The 19938-nt window shown below is 39.3% G+C and overlaps 1 protein-coding gene across 2 annotated transcripts; it reads right to left on the bottom strand.

Moving 5' to 3' along the window:
- Positions 1–3325: 3325 nt before the first annotated feature.
- Positions 3326–19572, bottom strand: adgra1a (adhesion G protein-coupled receptor A1a). Of its 2 annotated transcripts, XM_084435201.1 has the most exons (7): positions 19243–19572; positions 18564–18719; positions 12685–12812; positions 9245–9368; positions 7916–8067; positions 5513–5608; positions 3326–5303 (listed from the first exon to the last, which is right to left on the bottom strand). In XM_084435201.1, the coding sequence occupies exons 2-7, from the start codon at positions 18564–18566 to the stop codon at positions 3860–3862; spliced, it is 1947 nt and encodes a 648-aa protein (XP_084291327.1). In that variant the 5' UTR covers positions 18567–18719; positions 19243–19572; the 3' UTR covers positions 3326–3859. The 2 variants fall into 2 exon arrangements, with proteins under 2 accessions (XP_084291327.1, XP_084291328.1); XM_084435202.1 differs by lacking the exon at positions 19243–19572 and having other exon boundaries at positions 18564–19036.
- Positions 19573–19938: the final 366 nt, after the last annotated feature.

Raw genomic sequence — 19938 nt, 5'->3', positions numbered from 1 at the left:
ATTCCTATCCTTTGCCATCCCCCGCCTATGGATCTATTTATCCTCCTTCCTCTTCAGTACATCATTTTCACTGCCCCCTCCCACTCTCTCTCTCTCTCTCTCTGATAGCTTGTCAGAACTGTGTTCTGTCCATTACCATTCAAACCAAAACCAGAACATCAGAGACTAACCACATGCCTGCATCTATATAAGGAACAAAATAAATAGGTCACACAGTCCCATGAAACTCTAAATAAGTAATGTCAAAGGGCGAAGTAATTGTCATTTTTTTAGTGGTACTCAGATACTATCTGATTCAGAGGGCTGTGGACTGTCGTATAACCACTACGCAAGTGTTAAAGTCAGCATAAGTTGGAAATTGTGAAATGGCTTCTCAAAAAAAAAAAAAAAAGACAGAAAGAAAGTAGGGCAGGACTTGATTTTGTTAATCGGGAATGAATTATTGTCACAGTGCACATTTTTCGCCCTATCGTTCACAAAATCAAAACATTTTTTAATAACGAACAATTTGTTAGTCATTTTGTTAGTCATTTAACAGTGCCACAGGCTTAGGATGATTTGTCTGAGATGATAGCTTGATGAATCTGCATTTGGTCCTATGACACAAGCCCAAATAAACTCCCTGACCTGAGCCTGTCAAGTGTGCACTCTGCTGGACAGTGTTAAAGTCCACCAGCAGATGGAAGTGAGGAGCAGCTCCCCTGCAGTTCTGACGCGATTAGAAGCGAAGGCGCTCGTCTCCACAGAACATTTTAACCCAATGGGTTACTCAGTGAACTCCACATTGCTTATTCTCATTTAGCCGTGTGAACTAGTTTGGCTTGAATGCATTTTGCTGATTGTCTTCCACTTCAACAAATGACCTATTCACCCTTGCATTCTTCTGCTTTTCTTCTTGATTTGGATTCTGGCCTCTTCAATTAAACAAAGGATTTTTTTTTTTTTGGTCTGTGTGTCAAGAAGTCTATTAGTCAGTAACCTCAAGAAGCCTTGTGGGCAACTAAGTGTGGGCAAATGTTCAGTATAAAACATTGAAAAGTTCCCAAGCATGTACCAGTGGTAACCTCTCACAGCTGTTGAGCTGGAGGCTAAAAACTCCTTTAGAGGCTGGCAGTTGTTCATCATCTCTCGGTTCCTACAGTTCCGAGCCGATGTCAGAGTCCTTGACAACAGAATGTGTGAGCAGGGATCAGCTGCAGAACGGGGAGGACTGATGAATAAACAATGGTCCAGGCCCTGCAGCTCTGAAGGCTGTCAGCAAGAGCTGAGACGCAGCCATGATAAGCACACGCCCGACTCAAGGCGAAGGCGATGCCTTTTCTTCCTGCTGAGTTCAGGGATGATTTTGACAAAGCGCACTGGCCTTCACACAACACTGCGAATGGGCGGAATGAGAAATAGATCTAGTTAGGGGAGCACTCAGGCAACTTTGAGCATTATGCATTGCATTTTCGCACAGTACTTTGAAGCCTCTAGAAAGAGAGAGAGAACAGGACCACAGCATCAGGTGATAAAATACATTTATTGGAAATTGTGGCAAATGTAAAAAACAAAACAACTGGCTTTGGGTCAGGTCAGAGCACAAATCACATGTACTCACCAAAAAAAAAACAAAAAAAAAACCTGTAGTTCTTTCATATGCTATCAATGACAGGTGGGTTATGTAGGTGAAGATAAAGCACAACACCTGGCAAATCAGGCAGCTAGACAAATTTTATTTCCTCCTGGGATTCAAGGGAGGGCTTAATAGTATCCATGTGTTACACACCTGCAGAAAGCATGGGTTGGGTGAGGGGCATTTCTTTTTAAAAAATAGTTTTTTTATTATTATGATTTGGTGACACTCTGGGGGCCAATAGCCAATATTAATTCCATGCAAATTTATATCTTGTGTGGTTGTACTTGTGAAAAATGCAACATGATCCCTGAGCTCACAAAGAAACACAACATAAAGAATTTTCCAGATGTTCCACATGATGCTTCGGTTTGCATTAAATATAATACATTTTATTATGATTAAATAATGGCAGATAGTATTAAAAACCAAATGAGACAAATACGATCACATGGTATTGAATATATATGTATATATATATTACTCCTTAAATGTGCAAAGAATCAAGTAGCTATTTGCAGATTTCTGTGATCATGTGTTTGTCTTAATTTAAATCAAGAAAAAATTGAATATGCTCACAAAATCACATATTAAGTTTAATGAAAAGACAAAGTTGCATCTGCACCCACTTATATTTTATCAGGTGTGTTGATTCAAATGAAAAAATAAATAAATCAAGAATAAATACTGTAACATTCAATAACCAAATCACAAGTTCAATTAAACCAAGGCCAAAACTAATATCAACTGAATTTATAAAAATAAAAAAATCTAATTTACATAGTGACACTCTTTAGTGATTTACTTTTTAGTGGCATTATGTAAAATTGATTCATTTCTTGAATCAAAATTCAGTTTCAATGTCAAAGTCTAATGTTTCAATGAACTTACTAAATGATTTACCAATTATTACTTACAATATGAGTTGATGCAGATACAGAATTTTTTTGGAAGCTCAGTTGTCAAACGATCAGTGGGTAAACTGTTAAAATCAGACCATTTTTATGAGCAAGGTGAGTTGGCACAGTGATATAAACTGTTAATAAGTCTCCTTTCTTCTAATGTAGAAAGTGAAGAAGCCCTCCATTTTTTTGCCTCAGAATAAATACCATGAGTGTTTCCAGTAAGCTTAGATGCTTTACTGTCAAACACATGAATGTGTGTAGCCCATTAGACATGTAAATGATTGCTTCCTAGATTACAGTGAACATGCTTTAGTGCAAGATAAGACTTTTGATCAACGCAAAACTGATGGGTTCTGTAAGGCCATTGACTTGAACTGATCTGCACCTCATTGCCAGTAACTAAATACTGTATGTGCATACATCACATGTGCAGTTCAAAATGCATTCTGACTGGGCACCTCCCTTCATGATTTGTCACCATGGAAACACAGGGAGACTATTTGTTTGCTGTTTTATGTCTGTAGAAGAAAAAAAGAAAGAAAAAAATGACAGCTTCGTTTTGACAACCACACACCATTACCAACATATCACAGACTACTTGGTACTTTGGGCTAGATCTCAGTTTTAAAAAGTTGCATTTTCATTATTGTACTATTTGGCACATATAACTCACATATGTTTATTGATTCATCTTAATTTCCGCAGTGATAATTCACAGTTTTCTTTCAAAGTGAAAATCGAATTAAATGCTGGTGTTGTCACACTTGGCGATCATTTAGAGGTTTTTTTTTGTTTTTGTTTTTTTACTAAAATGCAAAACGGAAATGTGGGAGATTTTGGCTCTAAAAGAGAGGACTCATCTTGCTATCTGGTATATACACACACAAGCATGTTGTCACATGCAAATAGACATATACACATGCATTCACTTCTTTCTTACCTACTAAACACACACACACACACACATCCACAACAACATAATTGCACGTTATGTTACCATACCCAAAAACACATGTACAAAAATCAGTTTGATTATAAAAGACCATCCAAATTAAAATGTATGGCATGTGATCTTTGCTGCCATATCAAAATGTCAAGAGAACAAACCAAATGGAGCTGGGATGAGACATGAAATGAAGTCTGAGAAGAGGTAAGCAGAGGTTCAAACCTCTTTAAAGGGGAAGAGAAGGTATATGGGGCGGGTGAGAGAGGGAAGTCACAGCAGAGGGACTACACAGTAGCTTAGCTCAGAGAAGAGAGGGCCTTTGGGTAACAGCCCTGGGACTACACAGTAGTTTAGCTCAGGCGAGAGAAACAGGTTAGCACGTAATTCACAAGCCTACACGGTTGTCTCGTTTTTCCAAGGTCCAGTCCTAATGTTACCCGTGGAATCCGAGGCAAGTAGGTAGTCCTCCTGCTGACTACTGTTCCGGCTCAGCGTCCCTCGCCGGCTGAGGGTGCCTTTCCTGCCAAGCGTGGCCTGGGAGCATGACAGAGATGCCCGCGGAGGTGTTATATCCAAGTGCAGCATGGCGTCGTCCTGTTTATCTGCCATTTTTGCGCAACTGTACATCAGTGGTCCCATGTCAGGATCCTCCGCCTGGCAAGAGCTGACAAACGGTTCAGCTTTAGGGCAGCATATGCTCGAAAACGGGTCTGCTTTGGCACAGCACATGTGTCTGTGGCAGGAGAGCTGACTGTCCAAGTGCCCGCTATGGCAGGAGAGGCTATCGTGAAGGCCGTGTGAAGCCAGACTCTCGAGGTGAGGACTAGGACTGGGGCAGTGTAGCTGGTTGTCCGGATGGGGGCTGTGACAAGAGAGTTGAGTATCCAAGTGTGACGTGTGGCAGGTTAGAGGGCTGTCCAAATGGGAGCTGTGCACGCTGCTATCCATGCTGGTGGAGGTCATGTGGTAAGAATAGTCCCTGAGGCAGGGCCGAGGTCGGTTGAAGGATCGAGTCTTAGACCTGTCCTTTAGGCAGCTTTGCAGGGGAAGGGTTGGCCGGGGAAGTTCATCAGTGAGGGACTGTGAAAGGGTCGCATTCCCGATCGAAGAGGGACTGTGAAGCGTGGCACAGCAGGTGCTCATATGGTTCTGGGTGGAAGGCAGAGTACCCAACTTACAGTGTGGCGATGGGGAGTGGAGGTGAGGGGAGAGTAGAGGTTTACCCAGGCAGGACGAGTCGACCTGGCAGTGGATTTGATTCTGCCCGTGGGACGGGGTATGGCTGTGACTTTGGGTGGCGGGGACGGCGTTCCCTGCCGCTTCCCCATTGACCTCCACCTTTGGTTTGTTGGGGCAACAGGCCCACCACCGGTGCCACACGTCGTCACGTTTGGCACAGTGCTGAATCAGCAGAAAAAGCCCCAATGTGACTGAAAATGCTCCGTACAGGCAGCTGAAGATCATGTCTAGAAAATGACCCTGTGATACAGCCAGCGCGCCAAAAGCCCAGGTGGCCAGGAAGAGGAAGAGCGTAAAGGCAGTGGCCCTCAGCTGAGCTTTGAAAGAGTGCTCGTTGGCCAACATAGATGCTGTGATGGCTGTGCAGCCTGTGTGCTCACCGTGCTCACCTGGCTCTCCACTGACGGCGTGGCAGTGTCCGATTTCAGCCACGGCTAGACGCTGCTGTTCTTCGGTCATGGCCTTGAGCTCGTACTTGCGCTCCGGGTGCCGCTTTAGCTGCACGAATGTGATCAGAAAGTAAATGCACATTACCAGGACCAAGAAGGCAGTGGGTCCATAGAAGCCGCCCAGACTGGGCTTCCAGGCCATCCAACAGCTGCAGCACAGATAGAGACAATCATTCAACTGACAGTGTTGGTACCACTCTACATCTAATAACAGACCTCATGCTAATTTATAGCATTAATTAAGACACATCTCCCGGAATCAGTGACATTTAGTGATTTCTTACTGGCTTGGTAAAAATGGAGTAAACATATTACAATTGACAGCTAATTAGGCACTGCCAGTAAATAAGATACTTACTAAGGGGCGTCATCTCTGCTACCATAGTTATCCAAGCTAACAGCAGCCGTAACTCCCACTATGATTAGGGGTACCCCACCACTGACCAGATAAAACCTTACAAAGAGGTCAAAGAGGAGAAAATGAGGTTAAAAAAAGACAGAAAAACAGATTTTCATTATCTGATCAAAATGATACCTGTCTAGGCATGGCAGTTGTAAAGTATCTAATTAAAGGAACACGGCAACTTTTTGGGACTTTAGCTTATTCACCGTATCCCCCAGAGTTAGATAAGTCCATACATACCCTTTTTATCTCCGTGCGTGCTGTAACTCTGTCTGACGCACCCACGCTAGCCTAGCTTAGCACAAAGACTGGAGGTAAACGGCTCCAGCTAGCATACTGCTTAGAGCCCTGCACGGGGCAAAAAATCCAGCCCTAACTGAGACCTGGCCCGTGGTGTTCAAGCCCTAATCCGACCCCAGCCCGAAAACATCTGCAATTTTTCAGCCCGAACGAGACCTACATCAACATCACTTTAAGCTCTCTCTGACGCGCACTCTTTGATGTGTAAATAAAGATTTACGGCCTACCTTTCTTTGATGTCAAGTAACTTTACTGAAGAACAACGTTTCAAAGAACTCTTAGCCAACTGGCTAACGTTAAATAATAATAAAAATATAATAAAAAAATAAAAAAATCTGTTGAACTGAGTAGGCTGTTTATTCGCGAGTGTTGTGAAGAAAAAGAATAGCATCCACTGTTGAAGGCTTCAGGCTCATTGTTTGTTGTGGTAATCAAATCAAAACTCTTTCGAAATGCAGCTTTTCCTGAAGTATTGGGAACTTTTAGTAATTCCCCACACTCCAACTTCTCCCTGATGCTCTGCATGGTCAACTGTCACCTAATGCACTGCACGCGCGTCGCATTACTCGCGTAATCACATATTGCGTTGCATATTTATAATATTATCAATATATTTCATACAGTAGCCTGCGCTCTGCACGTATATATTATGGGCACGATGAAAGGAGAAAAGCTAAATGAGCCCAAGTCCGACCAAAGCCCGATCTGTAAAAAAATAAAAATAATGGCCCGACTGCTCCCAATAAGTGGCAAAATAACGCCAACATTTTCCTATTTACGTGTTGTGATTTGTATAGTCACAGCATGTACAAATAACAAGGTCACATGAGACAAAAAGACATCTTCTGTATACATACTGGGAACTATATTCTCAGAGGGCGAAGCACTGCTACTTGGGCGGAGTGATTTGCTTGCAACACCAAGAAGCCCCGGGGTGAGGAGCAGAGAGTTCGCTCAGAGTTGAAATAAATCACTCCGCAGAAGTAGCAGTGCTTCGCCTTCTGAGAATATAGTTCCCAGTATGTATACGGTTAGAAGATGGCTGTGTCTCATGTGACCTTGTTATTCGTACACGCTGTGACTATACAAACCACAACATGTAAATAGGAAAATGTTGGCGTTATTTTGTCACTTATTGGGAGCAGTATGCTAGCTGGAGCTGTTTACCTCCAGTCTTTGTGCTAAGCTAGGCTAGCGGTGGGCGCGTCAGACAGAGTTACGGCATGCACGGAGATGAAAAAGGTATGTATGGACTTATCTAACTCTGGGGATACGGTGAATAAGCTAAAGTCCCAAAAAGTCGGTGTGTTCCTTTAAGTATCTATCTATCTATCTATCTATCTATCTATCTATCTATCTATCTATCTATCTATCTGTCTATCTATCTATCTATCTATCTATCTATCTATCTAATAGATTCTAAATCTGTAAAACATTAAAACTTCAATCTTTTAGAACTATACTACTAACTTTCTATTCAGGCTTCCTCGAGCCAACATCAAAGTTTTGTTCACAAAATTGACTCATCTAGGTTTAAGATCATTATTAATTATGAAGTCATTTTTATTTTTATTTTGACTGAACATTATCAAATCACAGAAAAATTGCATTCAATTCTTAAAAGAAAAAAATATATACACTACTGTTCAAAATATTGAGGTCGGTAAGATTTTTTAAAAGAAATGAATACTTTTATGCAGAAAGGAATACAATCAAAAGTGACAGTAAATACATTTTTAATGTTGCAAAATATTTTTTATTAGTTCAAATAAATGCTGTTCTTTTGAGTCACAGGAATTAGTCTTTTGAGTTTGTTCGCCATCACAGGAATACATTACATCTTAAAATATATTACAATAGAAAACAGTTATTTTAAAGTGTAATAATGTATCACAATATTACTGTTTTTAATGTTTGTTTCTTTTTAAATGCACCCTTGGAAAACATGAGAGATCCTGAGAAATCCTAAGTACTCCTGATTTTTTTTTTTTAAATAACCCCAGTTCTGAATTAGAATTCCCAATATTTAGTGAATTCATGGACATTCATGCTGTGTACCTTAAAATGGTGGCTTTAGGGCGTGCTTGTGTGGGAGGGTCCCTGTCCTGAGGTATGGGCGGAGCCTTGGACACCTCCTTGCAAATATTTCTGGCAGTGAAGAGCAACCATAGCATGCTAGAGAGGGAGGAGTAGTGCAAGATAATGCCAACCTGTCAACGAACAAGATGAAATATTAAACATTGAAAGCTCACTCATAGAGGGCAGACTGGCACAGAAAACTGAAGCAGAAGTGTGTGTGTAGCCGCCTTGGTGTGTGAGGAAGGATGCACTGAGGGGGAGTTTGAGGTAATCCTCCTCAGACAGTGAGGTCATGCTGTTGTCCTCTTTGGTCCAATGCACTTACTGCATAAAAGAAATCTTCCTACCCATCCGTTCATATATGATAAACATGACGTTTATATGGGGTACTGGATGTAAATTATTATGTGCTGAGTATCAGTCGTGTTTTTTCAATAAATTGTGTAAATGTATAAAAAAATATACATCACTTTTTTGTTTACATCTAGGAAAATTTAAATAAATGTTAGTCACATAAATACATTAACTATTTAATATTAAACTAAATATTTCGATTATGCAAATGATTCCTAAGCAATGTGAATGGGATGATCTAGCATGAATGCTTCCAGACACCAGAAAAGTGTACTCAATAAGAAGAACACTTCTTCCAAACTCTTAAACAGTTGTCTTTTTAATCATACAGCTTGAAATAGCGGGTAAGCAGCAAAACACTTCCCTGCAATTCAATACATTTCTATTCAAATTCAATTCACAACCCTGATACTGTCATGGTTTCATTTGAAATATTTTACAAATTACATGTTTCTTTTAATTATTGATTAATATGAAAGAGGAAGAATTTGACAGTCATCACTGCCCTGCTGTAGATGTACTGTGTACAGGCCGCGTGTCTAATGCATGTTCATTATGCGTCCAGTCATAAATCTGATGCTTTTAAACCTAGAGCTTTACTGACAGTGAATCAGCTGCTGTCATTAAGTAAAATATGTTTAATAAGCATGCAGCTATAAACATAATCAAATTAATCTAACTCACTGATCCAGGCTGGAAAATGTCTCTGATGAAGGAATAAGTGCTACACTTTGAAAGGCTATGGCAATCCTAGAGCCCCAGTGCATTAGCCTCTCACCACTGAGCAGCCCTGCCAAACAAAGCCCTCTGTGCCTTAGTAAATGGCGACCATGCTAATTCAGGAGTCAAAGAGGCCATATGCTACAGTGACTCTGAGCTGAGAGCCACAGACACGGCATGAATAATGTGGTTCGCTCAGGCCAAAGAAACAGCGTAGAGAACTGGGAGACTTACCACTTGACAGATCACAGGGTACTTGATCTGGTTGATGCCCCCTGCAAACACCCCAAACGTCACGGCAGTGTGGAAGAGGAAGTTGAGGAGCATGTGCCATCCTTTCCTGCTGATTCGGATTATGCTGCAGAGACACCACACACTCATGTCAGATGAAGAGACAGTTGCGCCATGAGTAATACATCAACAGCTTACCACTGAAGGGGACAAGTAACTGCCTTTGAAGCACAATGCTATGACTAAAGAATCTTTTTGACCCCGTCTGCAAAGTGTCTCAAAGTAGAGTGGCTCACTAAATTTGGCACCGATCCTCTAAGGTTAGAAGTGGCCCCCTCTCCACAGAGCAAGCATTACTCACTGGAAATAACTGTGACAGTCAGGGGTGATGATACTATAAATATTGGCAGTCTGACTCAGGATCACAGCAATATCGTGGCAGTCTGTCCCAAAAACAATCCCTACTGTGACCTTCCAGTGTTAGTACTGGTGCTCCAAATAGCTGTTGTATGTTTTCAGTGGAGGAAAGACAATAGAAAAAGGCACCATGTAAAATATAACATTTCACTAGTAAACATCACTGAATTCTAGCTGCAGAAAGACACTAGACCAAAAAGTATATTATTAATGTATTGGTATTTGGCTAATATTAGTCATCTTTATTTATCCGTACCAGTAGTTCTGTTGATATTTATTGGTCAGCGTTCATTTAAATGTGGATTCATTTCAAACTAATTTCAGCTCCAAATTATCCTTGTTAATGTATCCATTATACCAACCCAGTAAAAAAAAAAAAAAAAAAAAGAGATCTCTTTAACATCTCAAATGTTTCTCCTAGACAGAAATGAGGTTACTTTAACATTAAATTGAGACTTTTGCTTGAGTCTCCTGCTTCTCACACTATCACAATAGTCTCCTTTAAAGTCTTAGAAGACATCTCTACAATATCACACACTATGCTCAGATTTTTCTCATTAGCTAGAGACTCCGGTGGTCTTACATTTGTCTCTTCTAAAGTTTCAGAAGAGAGCTCAACAACATCACACACTGTGCTAATATTTGCCTTCTTAGCTAGAGACTCTACAATGTGTCTCCTTTAAAAAGGTAGAAGATACCTCAATAAAATTAGACACTGTGCTCAGATTTCCCCCTAAATTAAAGACTTCGGTGGTCTCATTTTTATCTCCTCCTAAGTTTCAGACGAGATCTCGAAAACATCACACACTATGCTAAGGTGTTTCTACTAAACTACAGACTCTGGAGATCTCATTTTTGTCTCCTCTAAAGTTTAGAAGAGATCTTAACAACATCACACACTGAGCTCAGATTTTTCTCCTTAGCTAGAGACTCTAAAGCTCTCACATTCATCTCCTCCTAAGTTCAGAAGAGATCTCTACAACATCACACACTGAGCTCAGATTTTCCTCCTTAGCTAGAGACTTGGAAGCCCTCACATTTGTCTCTAAAGTTTAGAAGAGATCTCAATATGAACTCAATATGAGCATTTCTACCATATGTATTATTAATCATATTAGTTAAGGATTGAGTCATAAGGGATTCAATGTACCTTTCAGCAAAGAAAGCTCCAGGGGGACTGTTCCTGTAGAACGACTTCTGAAAATCAGTTCTGATAAAAGCACCAAAGTTCCCAAGAACAAATGATGTGCCCTATGCACATAAACTGTACTGGTCTATTTTATGCGAACAATTAAGATTAATTCTAATCTAAACCATTTTACTCTTAATAAAGGCTCTGAATTTATGATTTGTTTAACTTAATTTAGTGTCTTTCAAGCACTTGACTTGGTGCACACTTTGGAAAGTTGTAGAGATCTCTAGCTACAGAGTCTCTAGCTAAGGAGAAAAAATCTGAACACAGTGTGTGATGTTGAGACCTCTTCTAAAACTTTAATGGAGACTATTGTGAGAGTGATTAAAAAAGTTTGAGAAGCAGTAAAGGAGACTCAATCAAAAGTCGCCATTTGATGTTAATGTAACCTAATTTCTGTCTAGGAGAAACATTTGGGATGTTAGAGATCTTATTTTTGATCTTTTTTTCCTTCTGGGTAGTCTCAAACTTAATCCACACCATTCAAATCAAACATAATATGCATGCATTGTCATTGAAGTTAAATTTAAAATAGTAACCCTTGATATTCCGAATTGTATAATGCTATTTAAATTATAGTTTCAGTATTTACATTACTGAATATATATATATATATATTTTACATGTTTCTCCTAAAATAAAATTGAAGACATCTGAAGACAAAGCTGATACCTAAATGAGACATAAGAGAATAATCAGCCCTTAGTATTCTGAGCTTAGAGAAACCTCTGCCACAGCCTTGTGGGCAGCACATCGACATCAAGACACAACTGCACATCAGACAGCATGATTTCAAGTCCCAGCTAAAGGGACTTTCCTGCTCCTGTTACCTTCTTGCCTCTCCCATTGTTTCCTGCCTACTGTCCTGTCCATTAAAAGTGAAAACCCCCAATGTAATAAAAAAAAGAAAGAGAGAGCAACCTTTGAGCAATACATTTTTAGAATGGACTCTTGGAAGAGATTACAGCAAGACAATAAAGAGATGGTCTATGTTTCTTCTACCAAATTCTCAGTTTTGACTCATTTTCTTTTTATATTATTTCTTGTCTCACTTGTCTCTACTCTTACTAAAATAATGCAATAAACATTAACTAAATAACATAACATGTAACAAAACACACTAATGAATATTACTGATAACAAAAATAAGAAGAATCAATTAAACCTTTTACAGTTTTCACCTGTGACACTGGACCACAAAACCAGTCACATGGGTCTTTTTATTTATTTATTGAGATGTATACATCATCTCAAAGCTGAATAAATAAGCTTTCCATTGATGTATTGTTTGTTAGGATAGGACAATATTTGTCCGAGATGCAACTATTTGAAAATCTTGAATCTGAGGGTGCAACAAATCGAAACATTGAGAAAATCGCCTTTAAAGTTGTCCATTTATGTTCGCGATTGTGCTGCATTCACTCACAAAAATAAATGTTTTATATATTTATGGTAGGAAATTTACAAAATATCTTCATGGAATATGATCTTTACTTAATAGCCTAATGATTTTTGGCATAAAAGAAAAATCGATATTGTATTGTTGGCTATTGCCACAAATATACCCGTGCTACTTGTTTTGTGATTCAGGGTCACAGTAAGGTAACTTACAGTTTGTATTTGGTGAGCATAAGAGACTTCTTTCAAAAACCATTAAAAACAATCCTACTGACCCCATACTTATGAACTGTCGTGTATATGATATAATATCAGTCAGAATGTCAATATCAGTGCATGCTCAACTCTAATGAACTAACAGTTTTTTTTCTTTTTTTCAGATCTATGCTGTATTTAATCATTTATGTCACTGGTGCAGCTTAATTATAGTACATACCTGTGGTGTACAATGTATGTCATGATAGAAATCAGCAGGCAGAGCAACATCACTGCAGTGCAGGCATACACCACTGGGTGCAGATAATCCCCTGGATATGGAGGAAAGGACAGCACCCTCTTTAAATCCTGTCAATAAAATCAGAATATGAGATGACTCTTTTAAAAGAACATGTCAGATGATAAAAATGCAATAGTCTTTATATTGTACATGCACATTTCCCTAATTTGTTTCTATATATTTATTAACGCATATTGTTCGTGTCCATCTTTGGTTGCAGACTTTTAACTGACTCTTCATACCTTTCATGTAGTGCTTGAAAAAGTCAGATTGGTGATGAAGTATGTGTTATGATACAGATGCACAACATGAATAAAAGTTGTTGGATTTAAGAAGCTGACCAGTAAAACAGTTAGATCTATTTTAATGTGAAATAAGAGGAAGAACAAAAAGGGGTGAGTGGGAGGGGAGACCAGAAGAAAGAAAAACAATAGGAGAGGAGAGTCTCGTCCCTTTGAGTCAAAGACTACACCCCCATACGCATCAATCTCTTTCAGCATGTCTATTTTATCACCCAGCCCGAAGATTTCCTTTGTTGTGTGCCTGAAGGGCTCCTTCCCCTCTGGAAAGCAGCACCACAGATGTACATGCATTTCTTTACACTCCAACAGACAAAATACAACACTCTTAAAAATAAAGGTTCTTTATTGGTATCAATGGTTCCACGAAGAACCTTTAACATCCATGGAACCTTTCTATTGCACTAAAGGTTCTTTAAAGTGGAAAAAGGTTCTTTGGATTATTAAAATGTTCTTCACACTAAGAATAAAAATGGTTCTTTTTAAGAACTGTTCACTGAAAGGCTCTTTGGGGAACCACATTTTATTTTATTTTATAGACATTTACAGCAACACCATCTTTGATTTTTAATGGGAATTTTTAAACTCTTCTGTGGGTTGAACTGTTATTTTATGTGTGTTGGATTGTTCTGCTGACGAAACACTGCAAAAATATCTTTCCAAGAAATTTCAGTAGACAAAAAACTTCAGACTGTGGAAAATGATAGGTGATCTAGGAGCTTTATAATGCTTTTTACAGTGGATGCCATAGCAAACATGGTAATACTATCCCTCACAGCGTCACTTTCATACCTGTCATGGCGCTGCTCTGAATTAGGTCTATTGCATCGATGCGATAACTCCCTTTTGGAACGTTTATTTTTAAGAGTGTACGCTCCACATTAAAACAGCCACTTTCCTTTAGTCTCAATCTTTAAACGAGAGAATAACATGCAGATGTCATTCAATACTTCCTTCAATCTTCAGCAAGTTATATTGAGGTAAAAAGAAATAATCAGAATGTTATTATTATCTACAAGATTGCCCATTTCAAAAATAAAAGACAGCCTTTAACTAGGACATATAAATTTGGTCCATGAAGGTATTAGCTATGAAAAGAGCAACATGCATATTGAAATCATCGGAAAAAAAACAAAAAACATTAACCCTAAAATATGTCCTGCATTGTATATGATTTAGCTTCATAGTATTTTTTGCACTTGTGTCCCTGTCTCCCAGAGTGCATGTCTGCTTTAATCCAAGGTGAGATCAGCACAATTGCTGCCCATTAATCAGTTTCCCATAAAGCATCACTCAGCGTCACATTATTGATCCTTTGACCTCAGTTCTTCAGCAAAGATACCGTACCTTTAATGCCCTAAGACATCAAACCACTGTTGCACAGAAAGTTAATGCTGATTAATATCAACTCCTTTAGTGCCCCAAAGCATTTGAGAGAAAGTCATTTCAAACAGTTTGCCCATAAAACGTTTATCAAGGCTTTGGGGTACGCTACAGTCAGAGTTGGAGTACGCTACAGTCTCTAAATAAAGATCTAATCAGGGTCACCTCACTACAGGAAAATCTAGGAATTTCACAGAACACTCCTTTAGGATATTTATTTGACATCTCTCTATACTAACTCTATCTCTTTCTCTATACCCCCCCCCCCCCCCCCCCCCCTCCTATGGAAAAATGGGAGTGTAGAGGGAGTGTACAACCAATAAAACACAGACATGCAACACATTATTCAGAAAAAAGAATATTAAAATATGAGTGGAGGAAAAAAACAACAACAACAACAACAACAACAACAACAACAACAACAACAGAGTTGGGGTAATAAAGAATATATGGTGCTGGTTCATGTTTAGAGCAGGAGAGTATGTGAATTATGAACGTAAAAACTTGAAACACACTTGCTCCGGTTCGGTAACTTATTGTTACGAATTAAATATTGTCACAGACATATTTTCTGTATGTTGGTAGTCAAACTCCAGTTCTGACCTCATCACGGAGAAAATGCAAACAACACTTTTGAGCTACTGTACTGAGGAAACATACACTTATTAAATGCTGAACAGGCAGAGGTGAACGAACAGCGCCGAGCCGGTCTTGTCACATTTGAATTCTCAGCTGTAATGCGATCTCGTGCGTAATACAGCGCAGTGATGCCACGGCAGTCAATCACTACTCTTTGCGTTTTAAACCGGAAATGGCTCAGAAAAACGAAAAAATAACCATCTTTCTCTTAATAATAAACATAATAAGTGCTATTGTTTTCATTGACGTTTAACCTGTACATATCTGTTAACATCTCAAAAAATGTGTTTTGGGGTTTTATGACCCTTTAAAAGAGGGCTCAGTAGAACTGCTAACTTTCTGTGAACTGACCCTCTTTCTTCAAGCAGTAACATTCCAGACCTGTCGATAGCACATTTGGTGGCAGAAGTGTAAATGCAATCACAATATCACAGACCTGGAAAAAGAAAACTAAATATACTATGTGGATGCAAGGACTGATAAAACATGACATCTAAAATCAGTTTTAAAATATGTGCCATTGAGAGACAAATTGTTGGGAGTTTTGAGAGGGCGATCATATGAAAACTGACAGATCCAATTCTAAAGCAAATGGAGGCAGTGAAACAATGGGAAAGGACCGGCTGCTGTCACTAAGACACCATGCTTTCTCACTCAGACAGACTGTGCATGGATTCAATATGATTAGCGAAATAGCTTCAGCCTATATAGCTGTTAAATTGATTAGGGTATATTGTACGTTCAGGGGCCAAAGTGATTGACACTTTTCTCACAGATGTATGAGTAAAGTGATATTTAATGAGGCACTGAAATTGATTGATCAATACAGCGTCTTTACAGCATGCTGAAACTGTTCAATCTCATAAAACTTGTTCATACTAATATGATGTTATAAAAATTGGTGTGACTCCTCCATATTTAGGTCTCTGATGCATATTGAGCATTAAGAGTGTTCTTGGCCTCTCCTTCTGTGTGCCTCAGTGAGCATGCTTATCTTAGAGACAAAACTTGGTCAATCAGTCTGCTCCAGTGCACAGACTCATCTTTCCAACAGAATATGACGGTTTGGGCTTGTTGCAGGCGTTTACAGATATATTCATAAACATATACCAACTGTGCACACTCATATTTACACATGAGTACAAATGTTGCAAACATACATGGCTTAATATATAAAAGTCACATGCAGATGCATCCACAAGGCCCATAGGCTTGTATGCACGCACACACACACACGCTCTCTCTCCTTCTCTCTCTCTCACACACAGCACAAAACAAAAAGCAGTAAAACACCCATTATATAACAACCAAGTCTTTGTATTCTTTCTACAAATACTGTTTAATATTCAAGATTTCCCTACCGTATAAACAACTCAAATGAATTACCATATGATCTATAATTAAACTAACTTTAGTATGCAATTCAATTTTCATCTGCAACGTTGGTGGTAGGGAGCAATGATCTTCACTGTAATCCTTGTGGAAAGTATGCACGAGTGTGCTGTTTAAGAGAGCTGCTCTGCACATCCCTTGCACTTTCATGTCCTCTGTAATCTGAAAAAGCTCTTTTGCAAGGTCTAATGGATAATGTGGTGCTCGGGAGAACATACTTCATATTTTTACACAGCTCTCTGAGAAACTCGTTTCTGATTGGTCAAATCGCAGCATTCAGCTATCAGATATTTTTGGATACGGACAATACAGCATTGTATTGCTGTATTGTATTGTCACACAACTGACCGCTCATCCAGGATATTGGTTTCCTATTTAACCTGTGTTCTGTCTCACCACTGCCTCTACAAGAACAATAATGAAATAATCAATATTTAATGTTCATTTATTTATTTATACCTGTTAATATTTAAATATATTCAGGGTGATCCTGATCACCTAATATCTAGAAAACAGTAGAAGCTGGGATATTAATTACAATAAAATATCATACTCATAAGGCACTGCATAGCACACTGAACACTACATATAAGATTGAATAAATAAAAGCAGCACTGGGAAACCTGCTGCTGACTACATTTAAAATGCATGTTGAGATCTATACACATACATTTAGATAGGGATAGTAGGAAAATGCCCTGATATTTGGGCCCAAACTACTTTGTTTCAAAAAAATGTAATAATAATAATAATAATGACATATGTTGGTCAATACTGCGTGCCAAACATGCACACTCTCTACTGCCTAAGATCAGGTTCACCACTGACCAGACAGAAGGATAATGCTTAATGTAATGTAATGACTGGTTCATTTAAAAAAAAAAAAAAAAAACTGACAGAATAGGTCAGCTGTAATATATAAAATTGTGAGGCTTGAGAAAAGTATACAAATGAGCCTTGTGATATGATAGAATAAATATTATTTTTAACATGAAGTACACCCACGCAGTGGCATTTCTCAACATCAACACTCTAATCAGGTTCCTGTGTGACTCGCTGTTTTAAACTGTGGTTTGTTTAAAAAGATTATAATCTAATCTTTTACCCTGCCTCCCTGCAATATGACCCTATTTTCAAAGCAAACCTACGCCCTTGCTGAGATCGAGGTTGTTAAATTATTAGATCAAGGCCATTTTTAACACTTGTCATTGACTGTAGGCCTAGTTGGTTCGGGTCTCTGTCCTTGGTGCTTAAAACCGATAAAGCGCTAAAGGCACTCTCCGTGGTGCTGCTGTGATCTGTCGTGCTTTCTGTACGGTGAAAAAGAAAACGTCGGCTGATACCAGTGACCTGATTGGCTAGGTATCTGAAAAGAGGAAGCGGCGACAGCCGACGTCAAACAGCCAATTTAGACGTCATAACGCACACAATTAAAACCTATTCACGTCATACAACCGCGAGTAGCCTCTATACTTTGGTGCTGGCACAGATTAAAAAAACACTGTAATCGGAAAACAAAGTAAAATCGCCTTTGCCTCAGGGATAACCTATGCCACAGACACGCCACAGCCCCTTGTGATGATTAGCTGACAATGACAATTGATATTCATCACACGCGCACTCCAGCTTCCAGAGCCACCAGTGCGGTTACCCTCTGACTAAATCCCTTCTACACAATCTCTACCATTTTCAGAGATTCAAAGACAGTGCATCGACTATACGTAATTGAATAAAGTTAATTTAACAGTGCGGCGATATTGAGCAAGCGTCTGGCACTAGTAACAAATGGATCCTCTTTCTCTGCCCCAGAGAAAACGCAACGTTAATCTATGATGCGATGCCATTGTGAGGCATCGCTTTAATTTCGTATATCACATCGGAGATCAATGCTACTGCCCACCGCAAACGCCCGTTTGTTTGGTGGAAGAAAAAAAACCTCTCAATTCACTGCCATTAGTAGCCTAGCTAAAAAGAGAAACAGCAGGTCATCATCTAAAGTTTTTTTGTGTGTGGATAAGAGATGAAGAGACAGCAAAGTTTTATCTCGTAACATGAACAGCCTTAAACTAAACTAAAAATATAAATTAGGTACTTGGAATCACTCACCATCAGATCCGCAAAGTTAAGGTCCAGCTTTAATGCAATAGTATCAAGTATCACAGTCGGTTATGATGTGGCCATCTGGCGCGTGGCCCTTGTGCACGCGGAGAGAAACGGCATTCCGACAGGCGCTGAGGGAGGGTCATTCTCCGACAGGAGAGGCTGCAGAACATCCGATAAAATAAGCAAAAAAAACAAAGCGAACATCAACACTAACCATTCCTTGTTAAAAGTCGGCTCAGAATTATTGAACTTAAGTCATTTGCGGCGATTTCCGTTGGGCACGTGCGCATTCGCCGTGACGTAAGTCTTTGTAAATATCACTCGTGCAAATGTTAAAACACAAGCATCCGAGAAAAAGAGCAAGACGACCACTTCACAGCGTAGGCAGTGTAATAAAGGTTTTAAAATAGACTTGCTGCTATTTCAAAGCCCTAGGAACGGAACACTCTCTAGTGTCTCCAAAATCGTAACCTTATGACGAGCAAACATAGCCAACACCCCTTACCTTACCTTCCCAAAATGGCACACTCAAGACTTTCATCAGAAAAATGTTTTTTAAATGACCGTAGGTGCGTGAATTCATGAGCTACCCTATTTTGTGAATATCACCTGCAGTATCAGAACGAGATTGCCAAGGCTACTATCTAAAACGTAACGTTTAGCCTACTGCAAATATCCTTACCTATTTTAAAGAGAGCAACTGGTGTCGTACCCCATCTTTACGTCCCGTTATCTGAAAGGCTTGACGAGCGTGAGCGCGTAATATAGGCTACTCCATGCATCTCTAAGGAAGACAAATATCAGATCTTGGGTTGTGAACCGAGAACCGATCAACCGGTTCCATTTTTCAAAAAAAATCGCAGAACCAAATGATTTTCATGACGTTCGGTTCCGGTAACGATTCTCGAATCTGCATTGTTCCGCCGATGCAAAAGGAACACCGTGGTGAAATACTCTGAGTGTTTCCCGTACTACCATCCACTGCAACACCACCACTGAATCAGCAGGAGACATGATACAGCGCGAACAATGTTTAACCAAAGACTCTTATGAGCCGGTTCTTTTAGTGATTCAACAATATAGCCTACCACAAGCTAGTCCGATTCTCGAAAAAAATCACTCTTATGAGCCGGTTCTTTATATTTAATCAATACACTTTTGCTCATTGGGAGAGCTGTTACTGAAATTTGTGACTTACTTACTGAACCCCAAGGTGATGCTTTCCTCATGTCCGACTCGAAATGAACCAAGAAATGTTTGGCTATAACTTAAGTCTCGTGGAAATTAAACCAGTGGTGACTTGTTCACATGATGTGTTTTGTTGTAATAAGGAGCCTATATTTTACAAATAATAATAATAATAATAAAATGAACACAT

Source organism: Rutilus rutilus (assembly GCF_951802725.1).
Source record: "Rutilus rutilus genome assembly, chromosome: 16".
Taxonomy (NCBI): Eukaryota; Metazoa; Chordata; class Actinopteri; order Cypriniformes; family Leuciscidae; genus Rutilus; species Rutilus rutilus.
This window is presented reverse-complemented; position numbering and strand designations above follow the sequence as displayed.

Bases quoted from the DNA above. Each gene is read 5' to 3' on its own strand.
- adgra1a (XM_084435201.1), bottom strand. The intron at 8,068-9,244 runs GTAAGTCTCCCA...GTTCGTTGACAG, and splicing joins ACCCTGTGATCTGTCAAGTG to GTTGGCATTATCTTGCACTA. The intron at 5,304-5,512 runs GTAAGTATCTTA...TCTGTGCTGCAG, and splicing joins AGCAGAGATGACGCCCCTTA to CTGTTGGATGGCCTGGAAGC.